Source organism: Thunnus thynnus, chromosome 5, assembly GCF_963924715.1.
Source record: "Thunnus thynnus chromosome 5, fThuThy2.1, whole genome shotgun sequence".
NCBI lineage: Eukaryota > Metazoa > Chordata > Actinopteri > Scombriformes > Scombridae > Thunnus > Thunnus thynnus.
In genome coordinates, this window is record NC_089521.1 from 4,377,891 (window position 1) to 4,392,756 (window position 14,866).

Consider the following 14,866-nt stretch of genomic DNA (forward strand, 5'->3'; position numbering starts at 1 on the left):
AAACACAAACCCTCCAATCTCGAGTACAGACAAACTGTTATATTCTTACATCATCCACAGAGACACATAATAAGTCAAAATCACGTCTTACAGTTAACCCACAGAAAAAATAAAAAAATACAAATTTCACTACTAAATGAAAGTCACAGCAACATGAACAATAAGAATTTTCACCCAAAAACATGTTTCAGAACAGTGGTTTTCTACCAGGCTTTGAATCACAGAGCCCTGCTGATTTTTATTCTAGCCATGTAATGAGGGACTGAATCACACCTGGGATGTGCAGTGAATGCAATTAAATGAAATTAACTAGCTGGTAGGATAGAAAACCAGCAGTATTCTGAGTTCCAAGGAATAGGATTGAAACCACTGTTTGGTCTGCTGGAAGGAGGATACATGCAGTATGTGCACTAAACTAATATGTCAGTATGGGGCCATAACCAGCATGTCAGCATCTACTTTAGGATATTTGTTGGTCTAGATTTTAAAACCAGATGGTAGCAGAGAAGACCGTTCATTTTTTTGTATCCACAGATATTAAAGCTGGGGTAGGTAGTGTTCTGGAAAAAAAACACAAAAAAAACAAAGAATTTGGAAATAAAGCCCTCCCCCTTCCCTCTCTGTCCTAAGCCCCTCCCACCAGAAAAGCATGGGCATGTGCACGCATTCATACGTGCAAGCAACACAACTTCCTCTCAAGGCACGACAACTTTTAATAAATAGTAAACGGTAAACAGGACCACCTCTCACCTTTTTGAAGTTCACCACATAAGTTGTGTGTTCCATCTACCTGCTTGAAATCGAGTGATATCGTGTTTCACTTCGGGGAGCTGAGTTCACTTCCTTTGAAAATCTCTCGTGCCAGCGTTGTCGATAAAATTATGCGCTGTTCAGTTTCCCCTGTACTAAAGGCAATAGTCTGATGATTGCACGTTGCTCTTCATTCTGCTTTCTGTTGATATTCCTGTCTTTTCCTTCTCTCCTTCTGCAATTCACGCAGTCCCGTCACTTCTATCTGTCGGTATCCCGATGCTCGCCGGGCCTCCAAACTTTCTGTGTCATGCGCAACCAGTGCACAAGCAGAGTGTGTGCAGATAGGCAGGTAGGCAGGCAGCCCGTCCAAACTGAACTGACTTATTACAGGCCTGCATCACTCACAGATACTGGATTTTTTTCTTCAGCTGCTTTGGTACATTACTCAAACCATTCGCAACACAGTAAGTCCATTTCCCAAAACAATTCAAACAAACAGCACCACACAACCTGCAAAAGCCCATAACTTGCTCAAAATCCCTAGTTTATGTCACAAAAGTTAATATTTATGTCAATGAATCTGTCAGTGCCATCAGAATAACAAGTCCTTGTGTCACTGTTCACAAACAAGATAGTCAAAAATGCTTCGCCATGTTGTTGTACTCTGGAGGTATGTTCTGATGTAAACTATGGCTAAGGTGTTGATGACAATGATTGAAACTCTGCAACCCCTGTGAAGTAGTCCTGCATTCCTATGTGGGTAAAATATAGTAAAATACAGTAATGCAAAACATAACATTCATTCAAAACATTTGAATGATTGAGAACACGGTTGTTCTCCCAACATTCAGCTGCACCCTTCCACCAGCCTCGGCCATTATAAGGCCATGATTGAGAACATGGTGCACAACCGTGGCCCTTATTTCATCAGGAACGTGTCTATGTCCTCGGCCTCTTCTACCTCTTCCTCTGTTTTGCCTCCCTACCCTTCCTCATGTAGTCTTACTCCTCTTCTTCTCAACAGCTGTTGACTCTGTTCATTTCCTTGTTGTTCTTCCATTGTCAGAAATTATAACACTGTGTTGTGCTCTGTCTATATATGCTTGCCAATTGAAGGTTCATGAGCTGCTGAGTTATTTTAGAGAACTGGTTGATCATTGGTTGATCTAATGCTTCACACATTCCCCTTCATTAGTGAATGCAATTCATCAATTCAAGACACTAATAGAAATGTATAGACAATATGTTTTACAGATTATGACAACTGGTTCCAACATTTTGCATGTAATGACTTATGCAATGAATATTGCCTAGATGTTTTGATCAACATAACACAAGTTGATAATGTAGGAAGCAGCAGACAATTGTACATAATCATTTGCATGAATGTGCCAAAGCATTTGCAATTTGTTCAATAAAATGAGAAATTGCTTTTATGATGTGCACAAGTGACTAGATGATGTGGAGGTTGAACAAATAGTTTTGAGAATTTCAGAAAGACTTGTATTAAATATTGTGTATTGTGTACTTTCATATGCAGGCCTCTGTGTATGATAGCGTGCAACATCAGGTAAGAATGTGGAGAAAAGATGTTTTACACCATGTGTCTCTAGAGTAAAAGTAATAGGTAATATTCTTGGCTGTACCCACCAGCCTCAGTAACCTGAGGACAATGGGCTGTTTATTAACAGATAAAAATATAAATATATAAATGGATACCTCAGGTATAATGAGGTCACTTTGCATATCTGCGGGAAAGATATATGCAGGTGGTGTGTGTGTGCGGACTCTTATTGGTGTGTGTGTGTGTGTGTCTGTGTGTGTGTGTTTTTGCGCACCCTGGGTAATTAGATAAAGAGAAGTGAATTAGCAGAGTCCACAGTGCAGAATGATGTTACACAGCCTAACCACGCCTAGCTGAGACCCACTAATCACCACTCGTTAGGCTCACAGAAGAGTATGTGCGGATGTTTGTGTGTTTTCATATCATGGTGTGTTTGTTAGATTGTCTGTGTGCCTATGTTCTCTCATTACCCATGTTAAAATGAGTTCATTGAGGTAATTAGGGAGCTAAATGATAATAAGCCTTACCAAACATACTGGATAGGACAGACCTAGAAAGAGAGTTTTGTTCCTTCCATCCCCCAAAAATGGAATTTTAACCAAATGAAAGCCTTACTGGACCCAAGCTGACTAAATATGGACACTCTCCATCCCACAGTCTGAGTTTGGTTTCATGGCACTGTTGTGAGCAGTTGCCAAGATAAGCTACTGTAGATACAAAAGTGGAACACCAAAAATCAAACACACACAGTCAGCATGACCACCGTACATCTCTATATATCCTGTGGGAAGAAAACTAAGGAACTAATGAACTCTGGGAAATGTTCTTGAATTGCCCCAGGGTGATAGAAGTGCACTGAAAGAGAATGTCAGAGCTAGAGGGAGAGTAAAAGGGGAATAAAACATACTGTAATACTGCAAAGGTAAAGTAGTTATTCAAGTGTTAGATTTGGCAGCCAGAGGCTGGTACTGTGGCCTGTCTGGGACACACTCTGTCTGCCAAGCATGCATAAAACACACACATACACACATACACACAAACACACATACACACACACACACACACACACACATCTATGTCTGCGTGAACCTAAAACAGGCATCAAAAGGTGGGAAAAGGTGTGTGGAGCTTCCAGCTGAATGTTTAGAAACCAAACAGTCCCAACACAAGGCTTTCATTCTGCTCTACATCACGCTCCACATTGGATCAGGATTCACAGGCACCTGGCTGAGCACCACCACCTTCAGCAGGGCTACAAATAAGCCATGAGTTTAAAATCAGATCTGCATCACATCATCACATGGATTGCTTGGGCTGCCCAATGGGTGGTATCTTTTTTTTTTTTTTTTTTGGTTTAGGTTTATATAGCGAGCAATCTCAGCCCTAGAGGTTGTCACTTTAGTGTTAATATGTCAACACATGGGTGTGCTGTGGAACTGTCAATGTCCTCGATTGTGTTTTTGTTACTGTTTTTCACACACATGCCTTGGAAGCACTGCAACCACTGTTACTTAGTAACATATAAAAGCTGCCCAATAGGTTATTTTTTTCAAAGCAGACTTTGACTGTTCATGGTAGGAAAAGCGCAGGTGTAACTAATAACATTAACAATGGCTCTGTTCCATTTGAGTGTCAGTAAGCCACACCAGGACCCCAAATCAGCACAATAGATTTTTTTAATTTACACATACATGCTTTTTGCATTGAAACATGTCAAAATGTCTTCTGTAAAAAGGGCTATTATAGGCTATATTCAGCTAATTTTAATTTAACTTTAATTAATTTTTGGTGCAAGCTTGGAATGCACACATCCTCTCAGATGCATGCATCTATCTACATATATGTCCACTTGACTATGTACACCTAGCTAAATAATTGCAGTCTGATAAAACCGCCCTGCAATAAATTCTACCTCTATAAAAGTTATGATGTTATTTTCTTGAGAAAAATGTTTTAGAGATGTGTTGATTCAACTTTATGGTCATTTTGGAGGCTGTAGTTTTTGGTGCTGTCCAAATTTATACCAAGAGGTGTTTTTAGTCACTGATAAGCTGGCAAGTAAGTGTATATACACTTTTATCAAATGTGGCTGAAAAAACCTCCAACAACACAATATTACAGTGAAAGGATACTGTTGGTTAGACAGGAACTGTCATAATGCCCCACCTATTTGAGCTCAAAATGTTGAGAAGTGGGCACATACAAAGAATGGTGGACACATTTGGCACAGAGTGCACACTCAACTGCACACTGACACACATAGGCTGAACAGGTGCAGCTGGACACAACAACACAGGCCTGCTCTCTCTCCCTCTCAGGAGAATGACTCCCCACCCCTTTCTCACCCTCTGTCTCACTGTTTGTTAGTGTTTGTGTGTGTGTGTGTGTGTGTGTGTGTGTGTGTGTGTGTGTGTGTGTGTGTGTGTGTGTTAGGTGGCTATATAAAGAAGCCATCTCTCCTCACCTCCTCCCCTCTGCCTCCCACCTCATGTTCTTTCCCCCACCATTGCTTGTGTGTGTGTGTGTGTGTGTGTGTTTTCACAATACAAGGCCTCTCTCCCCCCCCCCGGGAGGAGATCTGCTGAGCCACAGAGGTACCAGTCACACACAAACACACACACACACACACACACACACTCACTCACATATATATGCACACACTTATACACACAGACCCCTGGGAAGAGCTGCGGCAAGGGAGAGAGCACCCAACACCAATGTCTGGAAACAGGATGATGAAAGAGCCATTCACGTCATGGAAGGAAGCAGAAAAGAGACACAAACACATACTGTACGTACACCAACACGCAGAAAAATCAGTCACAAATGCGACGCACAGTCTCACACAGATCGGCAGAAAAGCATACTCACAAACAAGTTGACAGCTGCTCACTTATTTGAATTTTTGGTGCATGCACACACCCCAACAAAAAAATCACACATACACGCACAAACAAAGGGCTTAAATGCTGCAATACAGACAAAAACACAGATGCACTGTGCGTTGTCACAAGCAGGCAATAATAGTTCTCACACACACACACACACACACACACACACACACACACACACACACACACACACACACACACATACACACACACACACACACACATACACAGGAACTGTTTTCCTGTGGTAGCCTTGGGGAAATTAAAACTACATTATGGACCTCCAGAGGGTAGCGGTAAGAGACGGATAGAGGAAGAGGAAGAGAGAGAGAGAGAGACAGAGAAAGAGCGAGAGAGAGCGAGAGAGAGAGAGAGAGAGAGGGCCAGTGTCCTGTTTTTCTCAGCTCTGGCCATAATAAAGATATTACAGTAAACCAGGAGAACAAGTGACACTGCCTGCAATGTGTTTTCATTCTCTCAACTCCTCATTTGTGACATATTCTAAAACATTTTCCCCAATTCCTTTAGTTTTGAAGCATTTTGTGATTTACCTCACATACATTTTTTTCCCCCTCTTTCCTCCTCTCTTTTAATTTTTAATCATTTTATCACTGCAGCTTGTTATCGTTCTACAAATTACACAAACATAAAAGGCTCCGAAACAGGCGCTGGTTAAACCAAGGGTCAAAGGTCAAACTATCCTTGAACCTCTGACCCTTGCAATGACCTACAATTAAGCATCCAGAGGCTTAGAATAACATGTCTCTGTGGTGCATCTATGCTACTACGTTACAACCATAGAACACATACAGTGTATGTTCACCTGTTGTTGGGTTTAATGAAAGATTGTGAGTTGTTACACCATTTTTCCACCACACTCCAGTGAACCATGTGCAACACAAAAACAAGACAACTAAAAATGTAAGGTTGCCTTCACGTGACTTTAACAATTGTTTCAATCAAATGCAGTCTTCCCATTCGTTTAAATGTGGGCAGTCCATCAATGCAGTGGGGGTGCAAACGCAGACGGCTCCGTCAAAAAGATATAGGGTCGAAATGCTGGACTGCAACGCGAGTCACAATGTCATTAGGCGTATTTGTACAGTCGGTACCTGACGCAAGCCGCCGCCACCAACGCAAACCCGAGCATCCTGCTAATTAACATATTTGTAGTAGGTTGGATGGATTAGAAGTGACAAACACTTGCATTTGTTATTTTCTGGTTTTGTTGGGAGTTTCAATGACATTTAACTGCATCAATGTAAACTGAATTGATCCGCCTATGTTCAAACACACAGAAAAACACTGTCTGGATACTTTGTAAGTTGATATGTGGAGGCAACTTTCTAGCCGGCCAGTCCCGTCTGTGTCCCTACACACCCATAAACACACACACACACACACACACATGCAGTACGTAAGCTGTGAATAACAATAATGCAGCGGGTCTCAGTTTCTCAGTTTCAGCTTGGGGACCTGACAAACCTTTTCCATGATGACTCACTGACTCTTTCTGTATGTGACTGTGTGTCTGTGGATATGTTATCCAAGAGAAACAGTAAGTGTGTGCATGGGGGTATGTGTTTGTGCGGTCTACAGTAGGCTGTCAGACAAGAATCGAGAAAGAGTATGATGAGGTCTGAATGGGACATTCTACTGCTACCTTCCCTTCCCAACTCTCTCTCTGTCTCTCATTTCCTTTCTCTATCTCTGGCAACTTTGCTCTTTTTCTTCTCCCAGCACACCAGGGGAGCAAGGGAACAAGAGAGGAAACAAGAGAGGAAGGGGACAAGTTGTTTTTCTGTCCCACTGAGGGGCGGCAGAAGGAAGGAGAGATGGAGGGTGACGGGGCACCTTCGGCCTCATAGGGCTCCTCTGTGGGGTAGAAAGGCCAGGGAGAGGGAGGAGGAGGAAAGGAGAGGAGGAGATGTAGGAGTCGGGGAGAATAGGTTAGATGCAATTCCCTTCCGAGTCACCCTCCCACTTCCCTCCGCCTTTCCCTCCCGCGGGTCTTTCCAAACTCAACACACATTTTCCAGAGTAAGCGAAAGAGAGACAGGGAGACAGAAAAAGAGAGGAAAGGAAGGAGAGAGGAGGGGTGGAAGCTTGTGAATTTAATAGCAGTATGGGAAGGTATATTTCTCCGTTCTCTCTTTCCCTTTTTTCTTCTCTCCCTCTCTTTCTCACCCTGTCCTTGTCGACACCATCTCCCAGGGAGTAAAGGAAACAAGGTCTTTTTTCTTTTTAATCTGTTTTGAATAAGGGTTAGACAGCAGTTCTTGCTCCTTTACACTTTCTCTTTCTCTCTCTCTCTCTCACACACACACACACACACACACTTCCTCTAATATGATAAACAGTAAAAAAGTTAAGGTAAAGAGGAAGAGAGTGACAGACACACAGGGAGAAAGAAATACAGAGACATAGACGGGCAGAAAGAGACAAGCATGCAGGGACAGAAAGAAAAAGAGATGCAGAGGATGCTGGGAGCAAGGAAACTATAAACAAATGAAGGGTCATTACATCATAATACCTACGTTCTAATGCTCTGCTTGGTGCCAGACTTTGATGCTAGTTCTATTGAAGCCTATGGGAGATGCATGGAAAAGTACACTAAAACCCAACATATCTACATCGTATGACCTTTGATGAAGAAAGAAATGAACTGATTTTCCCAAACGTGTACATTTGTTTATTTGGCGTTGGTCTCCAAATAGTATCCAAAGATGATTATGTGCAAACTTTACAGGGCTTATAGCAAGTCAAATTAAAATGCTCTCCATGGCAAATTTTTAAAAAGTTGCAAGTGAAGTGTCCCTTTAAAATATTGAGTTTAGGATAAATAAATAGTTAACAAAATCTGTATTCTTCATTCCTTCCCTCTTCCTTTTATTTCAATCTGCTGCTTTATGATGATTGACAGTGATAATAATAGCTAATGTTGTGTATTCAAATGAAATGTATTCACACTAAATGTTTACAAACCGCCGTTGATTATTAACTGTGCATTGGTAGGGTATAAACTAACCCTTAGCTATAAAACAACAACAGCATACATTCCATGGCTATCAGAAACTTGATCATCAGAAAATAATGCATCATAATTATGAATGAAGAAATCTGATAAAACCAACACCTGGGCTGTAATCCCATTTGTCTGGTGCCCTGCTGTCCACCTGATCAACATAACAAAAACTGTAGATTGCATAATGTTAGCTAATGGGCTCAGAGTTAATTAACTTAAGGTATTATCACAGTTTAGCTAACCTACTAATGTTAGTCTGTTAATAACCTCAATCACATATGCATAAGAAGCTCCAATCCTTTATAAATCCAGCATAACATTAACGTAATTTACATGCAAATAAATGATTGAATTTACCTACAAATCAAACGAAATGTACCTTGAAAACCCATGAAACATTAGCTAAATAACAACACACCACAATGCCGGCGCCTCCATCACTCAGATTGATAACCTGTGAAAATGAGAGGGGAGAGATGAGGGAGTGGTCTGCCCATTCTCCACCACGCTAACTGTGCCAAGAGCTTTCAAGTGTGGCACCAATGTGCGTTCACACGCTACACAGTGACGTAATGACCCTTCCTTCTTTTATTTCCTTGGCTGGGACAGGGAATTGACGGTAAAATCCAAAATGAAAGAGGGGTTGAGTAAGGGAATATGGGACCGTATGTTTTTATGGGAAGAAAAGTGTGAGCATAGAGGTGTGGTGTGTGTGTGTGTGTGTGTCATGGGACTCTAACTTCCTGCAGGAACTGACACACACAGCAGTTCTAGTGAGCCACCCAGGACCTCAGTCAGCACCCCCCTTAACACGCACACTCACACACTCACACACACACACACACACACACACAGACATAGACCCGTGCAGCATCCCCTGGAGGAGAGTTAGCACAGGTCTGAGGAAGGGAGGCCAAGGATGGGAGGGTTCAGCACGTCATAGACACCCCAAGGGTCATACTTTCCTATCCTTCTATCCCTGTTGAGCTGAGCAAGAGACAGGGCAAGAGAGGCAGAGAGAGAGAGATAACTGCATATTTACCACATTCAGCAGTATCTTATTTCCCTGTTGGGATCTAGTCAGAGGAAATGTTTAACTGTTCTCTGATAGGCTGCAAACCAGAGCAGAAAAACTAGCTACAGCTGGCAAACACCTACAGGAGTCAAGCTGTTTTTGCCATCGTTTGGAAATTTTGTAATTTGATCTTTACTAAGTACTAATGACAGAAAAATGTCAATAATCTACATAGTTGTGCCAGGGCTGGCATATGGACCCAGCAGATGCACCCTTTTTCACTCTGGAATCTTTGACTCACTACAGCAGTCGTGATACTACTGATTAAAGGAATTTCCCAAAAATGTACCCACAAATAATGTTACTCCTGAATGCTGGGGCTGAAATTGATTAGTCAATCAACAGAAAGTTTATCTGTAACAATTCTGATACTCAGTTAATCATTACGAGTATTTTTAAAGCAAACATAGTGATAACTCTCTGGTTCCAGTTTCTCAAATGTACATATTTTTAGATTTTCTTAGACCTCTATGATAGTTAACTCTAGATCTTTGGATTTCAGACTATTGGTGGGAAAAATACAAAGCATTAACCAATTAATCAAAATAATCAGTAGATTAATTGATCATGAAAATAATCATTTGTTGCAGTTTTGCTGAGCTCAAAAGCCTGACCAGGGAAGGAGGCCAATTTGCTTCAATCAGAGACCCTGTTGCATCTGTTGAATCCAACTTTATATAAGAATTCCCATCTTTATTGTCCCCAGTCACATTTGGATCATCATAAACGATGACAATCCAGATTTGGAATACTTGTTGCCTTGGCCATAATCATAATCCTATAGGAACATTTATCAGCTGGAAGTTGTGAGTGGTTAGGTTCTCCACTACATTAACATTTTTCATGAAAATGTGCACTTTTTTATATATAGCAAGAGGGTTGCACAAAGCCTGCTTTCATATGCCTCTTGTAGTTGTTTAAAGTTGTATGTTTTGCTTGCAAAGTTCCATTAAATAAAACCAAATCCATGGAATCCACTCCGCCATCTTTTTTTTCTTTCAAGATATACGTTGTTTTTCATCTCATACATTAACTTCAGCAGTTGGTTCAGTTGTTCTATTTCCATCGAGGCAAAAGGGCAAGTGAGGATAATTTCAAATTTCCATCTCAGGGTGGAAACAAGCGAGAGGAGAAGGGAGAGGGAGAAATGAAGCGGTTGGTTTGGAGAAACCGCAAGGAAAAACTAAAATCCAAGAAAAGGACAAAAAGAAAAGAAAAGCCCTACCATCTCTCTGACTTCCTCCCAGGATATCACCAGACCACAGAGAGTAGTGAAAAAGCACACAAATCTCTCTCTTGTCCCCCCTCCACCCATCTCTCTCTCTCCATATCCCCTTTGTCATCTCTCTTTCCATTCAGTCTGACTCCAGAGACCAGTAAGTGCTCTGTCTCTTTCCGCATCTCCCTCTCATTCCTTCTTCCTCCTTTCAAATCTCCTCTTTTTCCTCTCGTATATGATTTTTCCTTCTCCTAATACTTTCACCAATCCCTCCATCCTAATTCCTTCTGTGTTCATTTCATCTCTCCATCTTTCCCCCCTTCGTCTCCTTGATATCCCTCTGAGCAGGCCATTATAAACCATGTGGAATTGATATTACAAATTGTGTGTGTCTCTGTGTGTTTGTGTAAGAGATGTATACACTTTAGCGTCTTGTGTGGATCTGACAGCTGGCTGGAACTCTATTACAATATCAGTGTGTATGTGTGTGCATGAGTGTGTACATGTGTGCATGTGTCTGTACACTAACCCGTCTGGACAGTTGATTCATCCCAGGTCCCTCCACACTCTGAAGACTCCCCTTCTTCTACCGCTGAGGAAAAATGAAGACAAACAGCGAGAGAAAGAGAAATGAGAAAGTGTGTTTAGTATTTATTGTATGTCAGCAAGCAAACCCTTCCACGTTTTCTACACATGGACAGATCTTACATACCAAGACAGTGCCCGAAAGGGTCAGAGCCAAGACTAAAAAGGCAGAGGTGAAGACCAAACAGGGCTCAACCTCATTTCAACTACAGAGGCAGATTGTCATATACTGTACACCTGACACTACAGGTCTTTCTGGACATGTTTAGACTAAATGAGTTTGAGCGTAATGAAAGTATAACACTAACTGGTTTGAGGAGTTTGGGGTCTTGAAACTGGACTGCATGTCTTTTTATTTAAGTTTAGAAGTTTCCACCAGACTTTTCCAGTAATATAAGTCTCAGTAGGTTGTCTAAATTATAATTGTGCTCTCCTTTGTCTACCCAATATTGGATTCAAAGTTCAAGCGGTCTCTACAAACCGTGACCACTACTGTTTTATTGGAGTTTGCAAGTATGCATGTGTCCATTCTATGCATACATTTCTATATATGTATCTGGCTCTGAAAATGTTTACCCTCTGTTAACTTATGTTCTTTAAAATCCCTAAAAATAGAGCAGGGAAGAAACAAACATGCAGGTATGACCAAGAAGACAATGTCCTGAGATCTCTCTGACACACACACAGAGTTGATCAGAGCTGGAATGTGACACTGACTTCCTGGGTACAACAGGAAGGAGGGAAGTACAGCTGGCACACAAACAGGAAATGGCTGGAACCACCACACAATGGGGTTTCCTGTACACCTCCTCCCCACCGCACGATTCCTCACTTCTCACTTACTCACCTCTCTCTCTGATCTTTGAAAATCCTTCGCTCTCATCCTGCTCTCTCCTGTGACCCCCCTCCCCCTCCTTCTCTTTATACCTCTCCTCATATTCCTCACTCCATATCCTCGTTGAGTCCCTTTTGACCCACCCCATCCTCACATTTAAGCTGAGCCAAAAGCTCGAATGAAAACAAGAAGTTATAAATCAGTGAAGTGTTCCTTTTGAAAATAAAAACAGTGTCGAGGTGTGCCTTCCAGCAGCTTAACTCATGCAAAGCCAAATATACTGTGTGTGCAGAACAACTGCGAGGAAAAATAACCATAAACAACACCTAACACCATATCCAAATTATATGGATGTTTAGTCCATTAAAACTACAACAACTACAATTTGGCACCATTCTTACAGAAAAATCTACTGTCTCAGATTGTGAGGTGTGTTACAAAATTATTATCCTACTTTTACTTCAAATAATGTGTGATTTATTAGTGTAAGAATTTATGAACTGCTGGTCTATGAAACCATGTATCTAAGTTTCAAGGTTTTAGGCCTTTTGGTAGCATTTTTCATGTAAGCTTTGAACACTGCAGAGAGGCCGTGTCAATAGAGAGACCGGAGGACAAAGTGTGCATAACACTATCATAACCTGCCAATGTCTATCTGCTCCCAAAATGTTGCAAAACCCAGATTTTTATGGATGAAAGCAAAAAAAAAGAAACAATTACAAACTAAGCACTGTGCCATAATTATGACATCAAAAGAACTACTTTAGTGCTGTAGTTGAAGTAGAACTAAAACTGGGCCCAGGGCAGGGATTAATATAAAAACAACAATTACTCTGCAGTGTAACTTCCACAATAATACTGAGAAAATCTAGATTTACTACAAAGTCAGCTGCTTTGTTTATTCATCACCACAAAAACATACACAAGCTAAGTGCTGCTCCTCCCATAACTTGCAGGCAATTGTAGAAAAAGATAAAAAATGAAATCTCTTTTTCTTTCTCGCTCTCACACAAACACACACATTTCTGAGGTGCTTCGAGGCGTAGCAGGCACACACTACAACACTAACAGACAGATAGGAGATGCTGAGGATCTGTCCAACAACAACAACAACAACCAAAAACATATTTCATCTTTAATCTCTGAATCTGCTCGTGTAGTGTCTTCGCATATGGATCTAGATTGATAAAATAGAGAATATGGATCAAAACCTGGGTAACGATTTGAGCATTTGGACCCGGTCTAAAAATCTCCTTGGAGAATCTGGAGCTGGAGCTGGTTCTGAAGGCCAGATGTGGACCACAGTGCACTAATAACGGACTAATGGATCCCTGGACAAACACATATGCACACGCAGACATACAGTATGCACTTGAGACAGAAACACACACACACAGGAGTTTGACTTGAAGGCTGCGCGTCTGCCTGAACAGAACCCGGCGCGGATAGGGACCTCCCAACATGACTAACATGTCTGCCAAACACAGCAGACCGAAACAGATGAGAGAAGGTATGAGAAGAGAAAACCAGAAGAAAAATAAAGTACTTTTTCTGAGCTAATAAAAAGGCTTTTTCCTCCAAAAACACCTATAGCATATCACTTCACAATTAAAACATGTTTTATAGTAATTCCTGGTTTTACGGATACGCACGCTTAAGTCGGCAACTGCTTTAGTACTAAGGAGTGAGCATGGAGCACTGCTTCGACACATCAAATACAATGGAGTTGATGTTTGTTACTTTAAAGTGTAGAAAACATTATTTGTATGTAAGCTACACATTTTTCTACACTGACTTGGGTTGGATTGATTACTACAGTACTATATATATACGATGCCTTCAGTATCAATAACATGCAGTGCAAAGGCATTTCCAGAATACTGACACATTAGCAAGTAATCTGAGGTAAAACAATGCAGGCATGCATATTTTTGGACAATCCTAGTTCCAAGCAACCTTTTATGCCACATCACCCGTTTCAGTAACCTGATGCGCCAGATGGTTTGTTACACAGAACCATCTGAAAAGTCGTCCTTGGAAACTGTTTAGAAAAGGGCAGGCACTTTCAAAAAAAAATACTTGGCAGGTGATTGGCTGAACCATCTGTCTATCACCGTCTTACCTTGCGAGGCAGCTGGATTCACAAGATCACGCGAAAAATCCTCATAGGGGTGCCGATCCACCAGCGGCTCAGACACAAGTGCGTAACTTGAAGCCTGACATGATGGATTCTCGTGTGATCTTGCGAATCCAGCTGTTTCAGTATCCTGACAAGCTTATGCAAGTCTCGCCGACTTTAAGAAAGGAGGGAGTATCTTCTGGATTCTACATGAAAAGAGGCACCTGTGGCACTCGCAGAGATCTGAATCAAAGGTTTCACTTTCTGACAAGCGATGTTCCCCACTGTGACCGCACTCTGCTTGAACCGAACATCCCTGGTCTTGTTGTGACAGGGAGTCTCAGTAATTTTTTCCCTGACAAATAGAAAAAGGTGAAACTATGATTAAAAAAAAACATATTCTTCTAGTAGTTATGAAGAGTTTGGTTGTTGTAGAAAGACCTAGATGCACTGTTAGCCCTGCCTCTGATAAAAGCACATTTTTCCTGATGAGACTGTGGGGAATAGAGTGTGTTTCATTAGCCAAGCCCACAAAGCTTTATTTAGATTCCCATATCCTCCCGCTGTCCCCCCTCAGAGACACATACACCGTTACTGTGAACCCTGAACACACCAGGGGGTCGGTGGGGGGTGTATGTGTGATTGTGTGGGAAGGGCTGAGCATGCTTATACATACAGTATGCGTAAAAGGAGGGAGCATCCAAGTATATATGTGTGTATGTACAGGAGTGTGTGTGTATATGTGTAAGTACACCATTAGGAAAAAATATACAGAGAGAACCCAGCATGAGGATGCCAGT

At 41.5% G+C, this 14,866-nt stretch overlaps 1 protein-coding gene across 2 annotated transcripts in view; it reads right to left on the reverse strand.

The window, feature by feature from the left end:
* znf423 (zinc finger protein 423) overlaps window positions 1-14,866 on the reverse strand; it is a 156,307-nt gene that overhangs the window by 122,091 nt on the left and 19,350 nt on the right. For both annotated transcript variants that reach the window (XM_067588754.1, XM_067588753.1), the window contains exon 2: window positions 11,057-11,119. In XM_067588754.1, coding sequence (XP_067444855.1) covers window positions 11,057-11,119 — 63 coding nt within the window. The remainder of the gene's footprint in view (window positions 1-11,056; window positions 11,120-14,866) is intronic.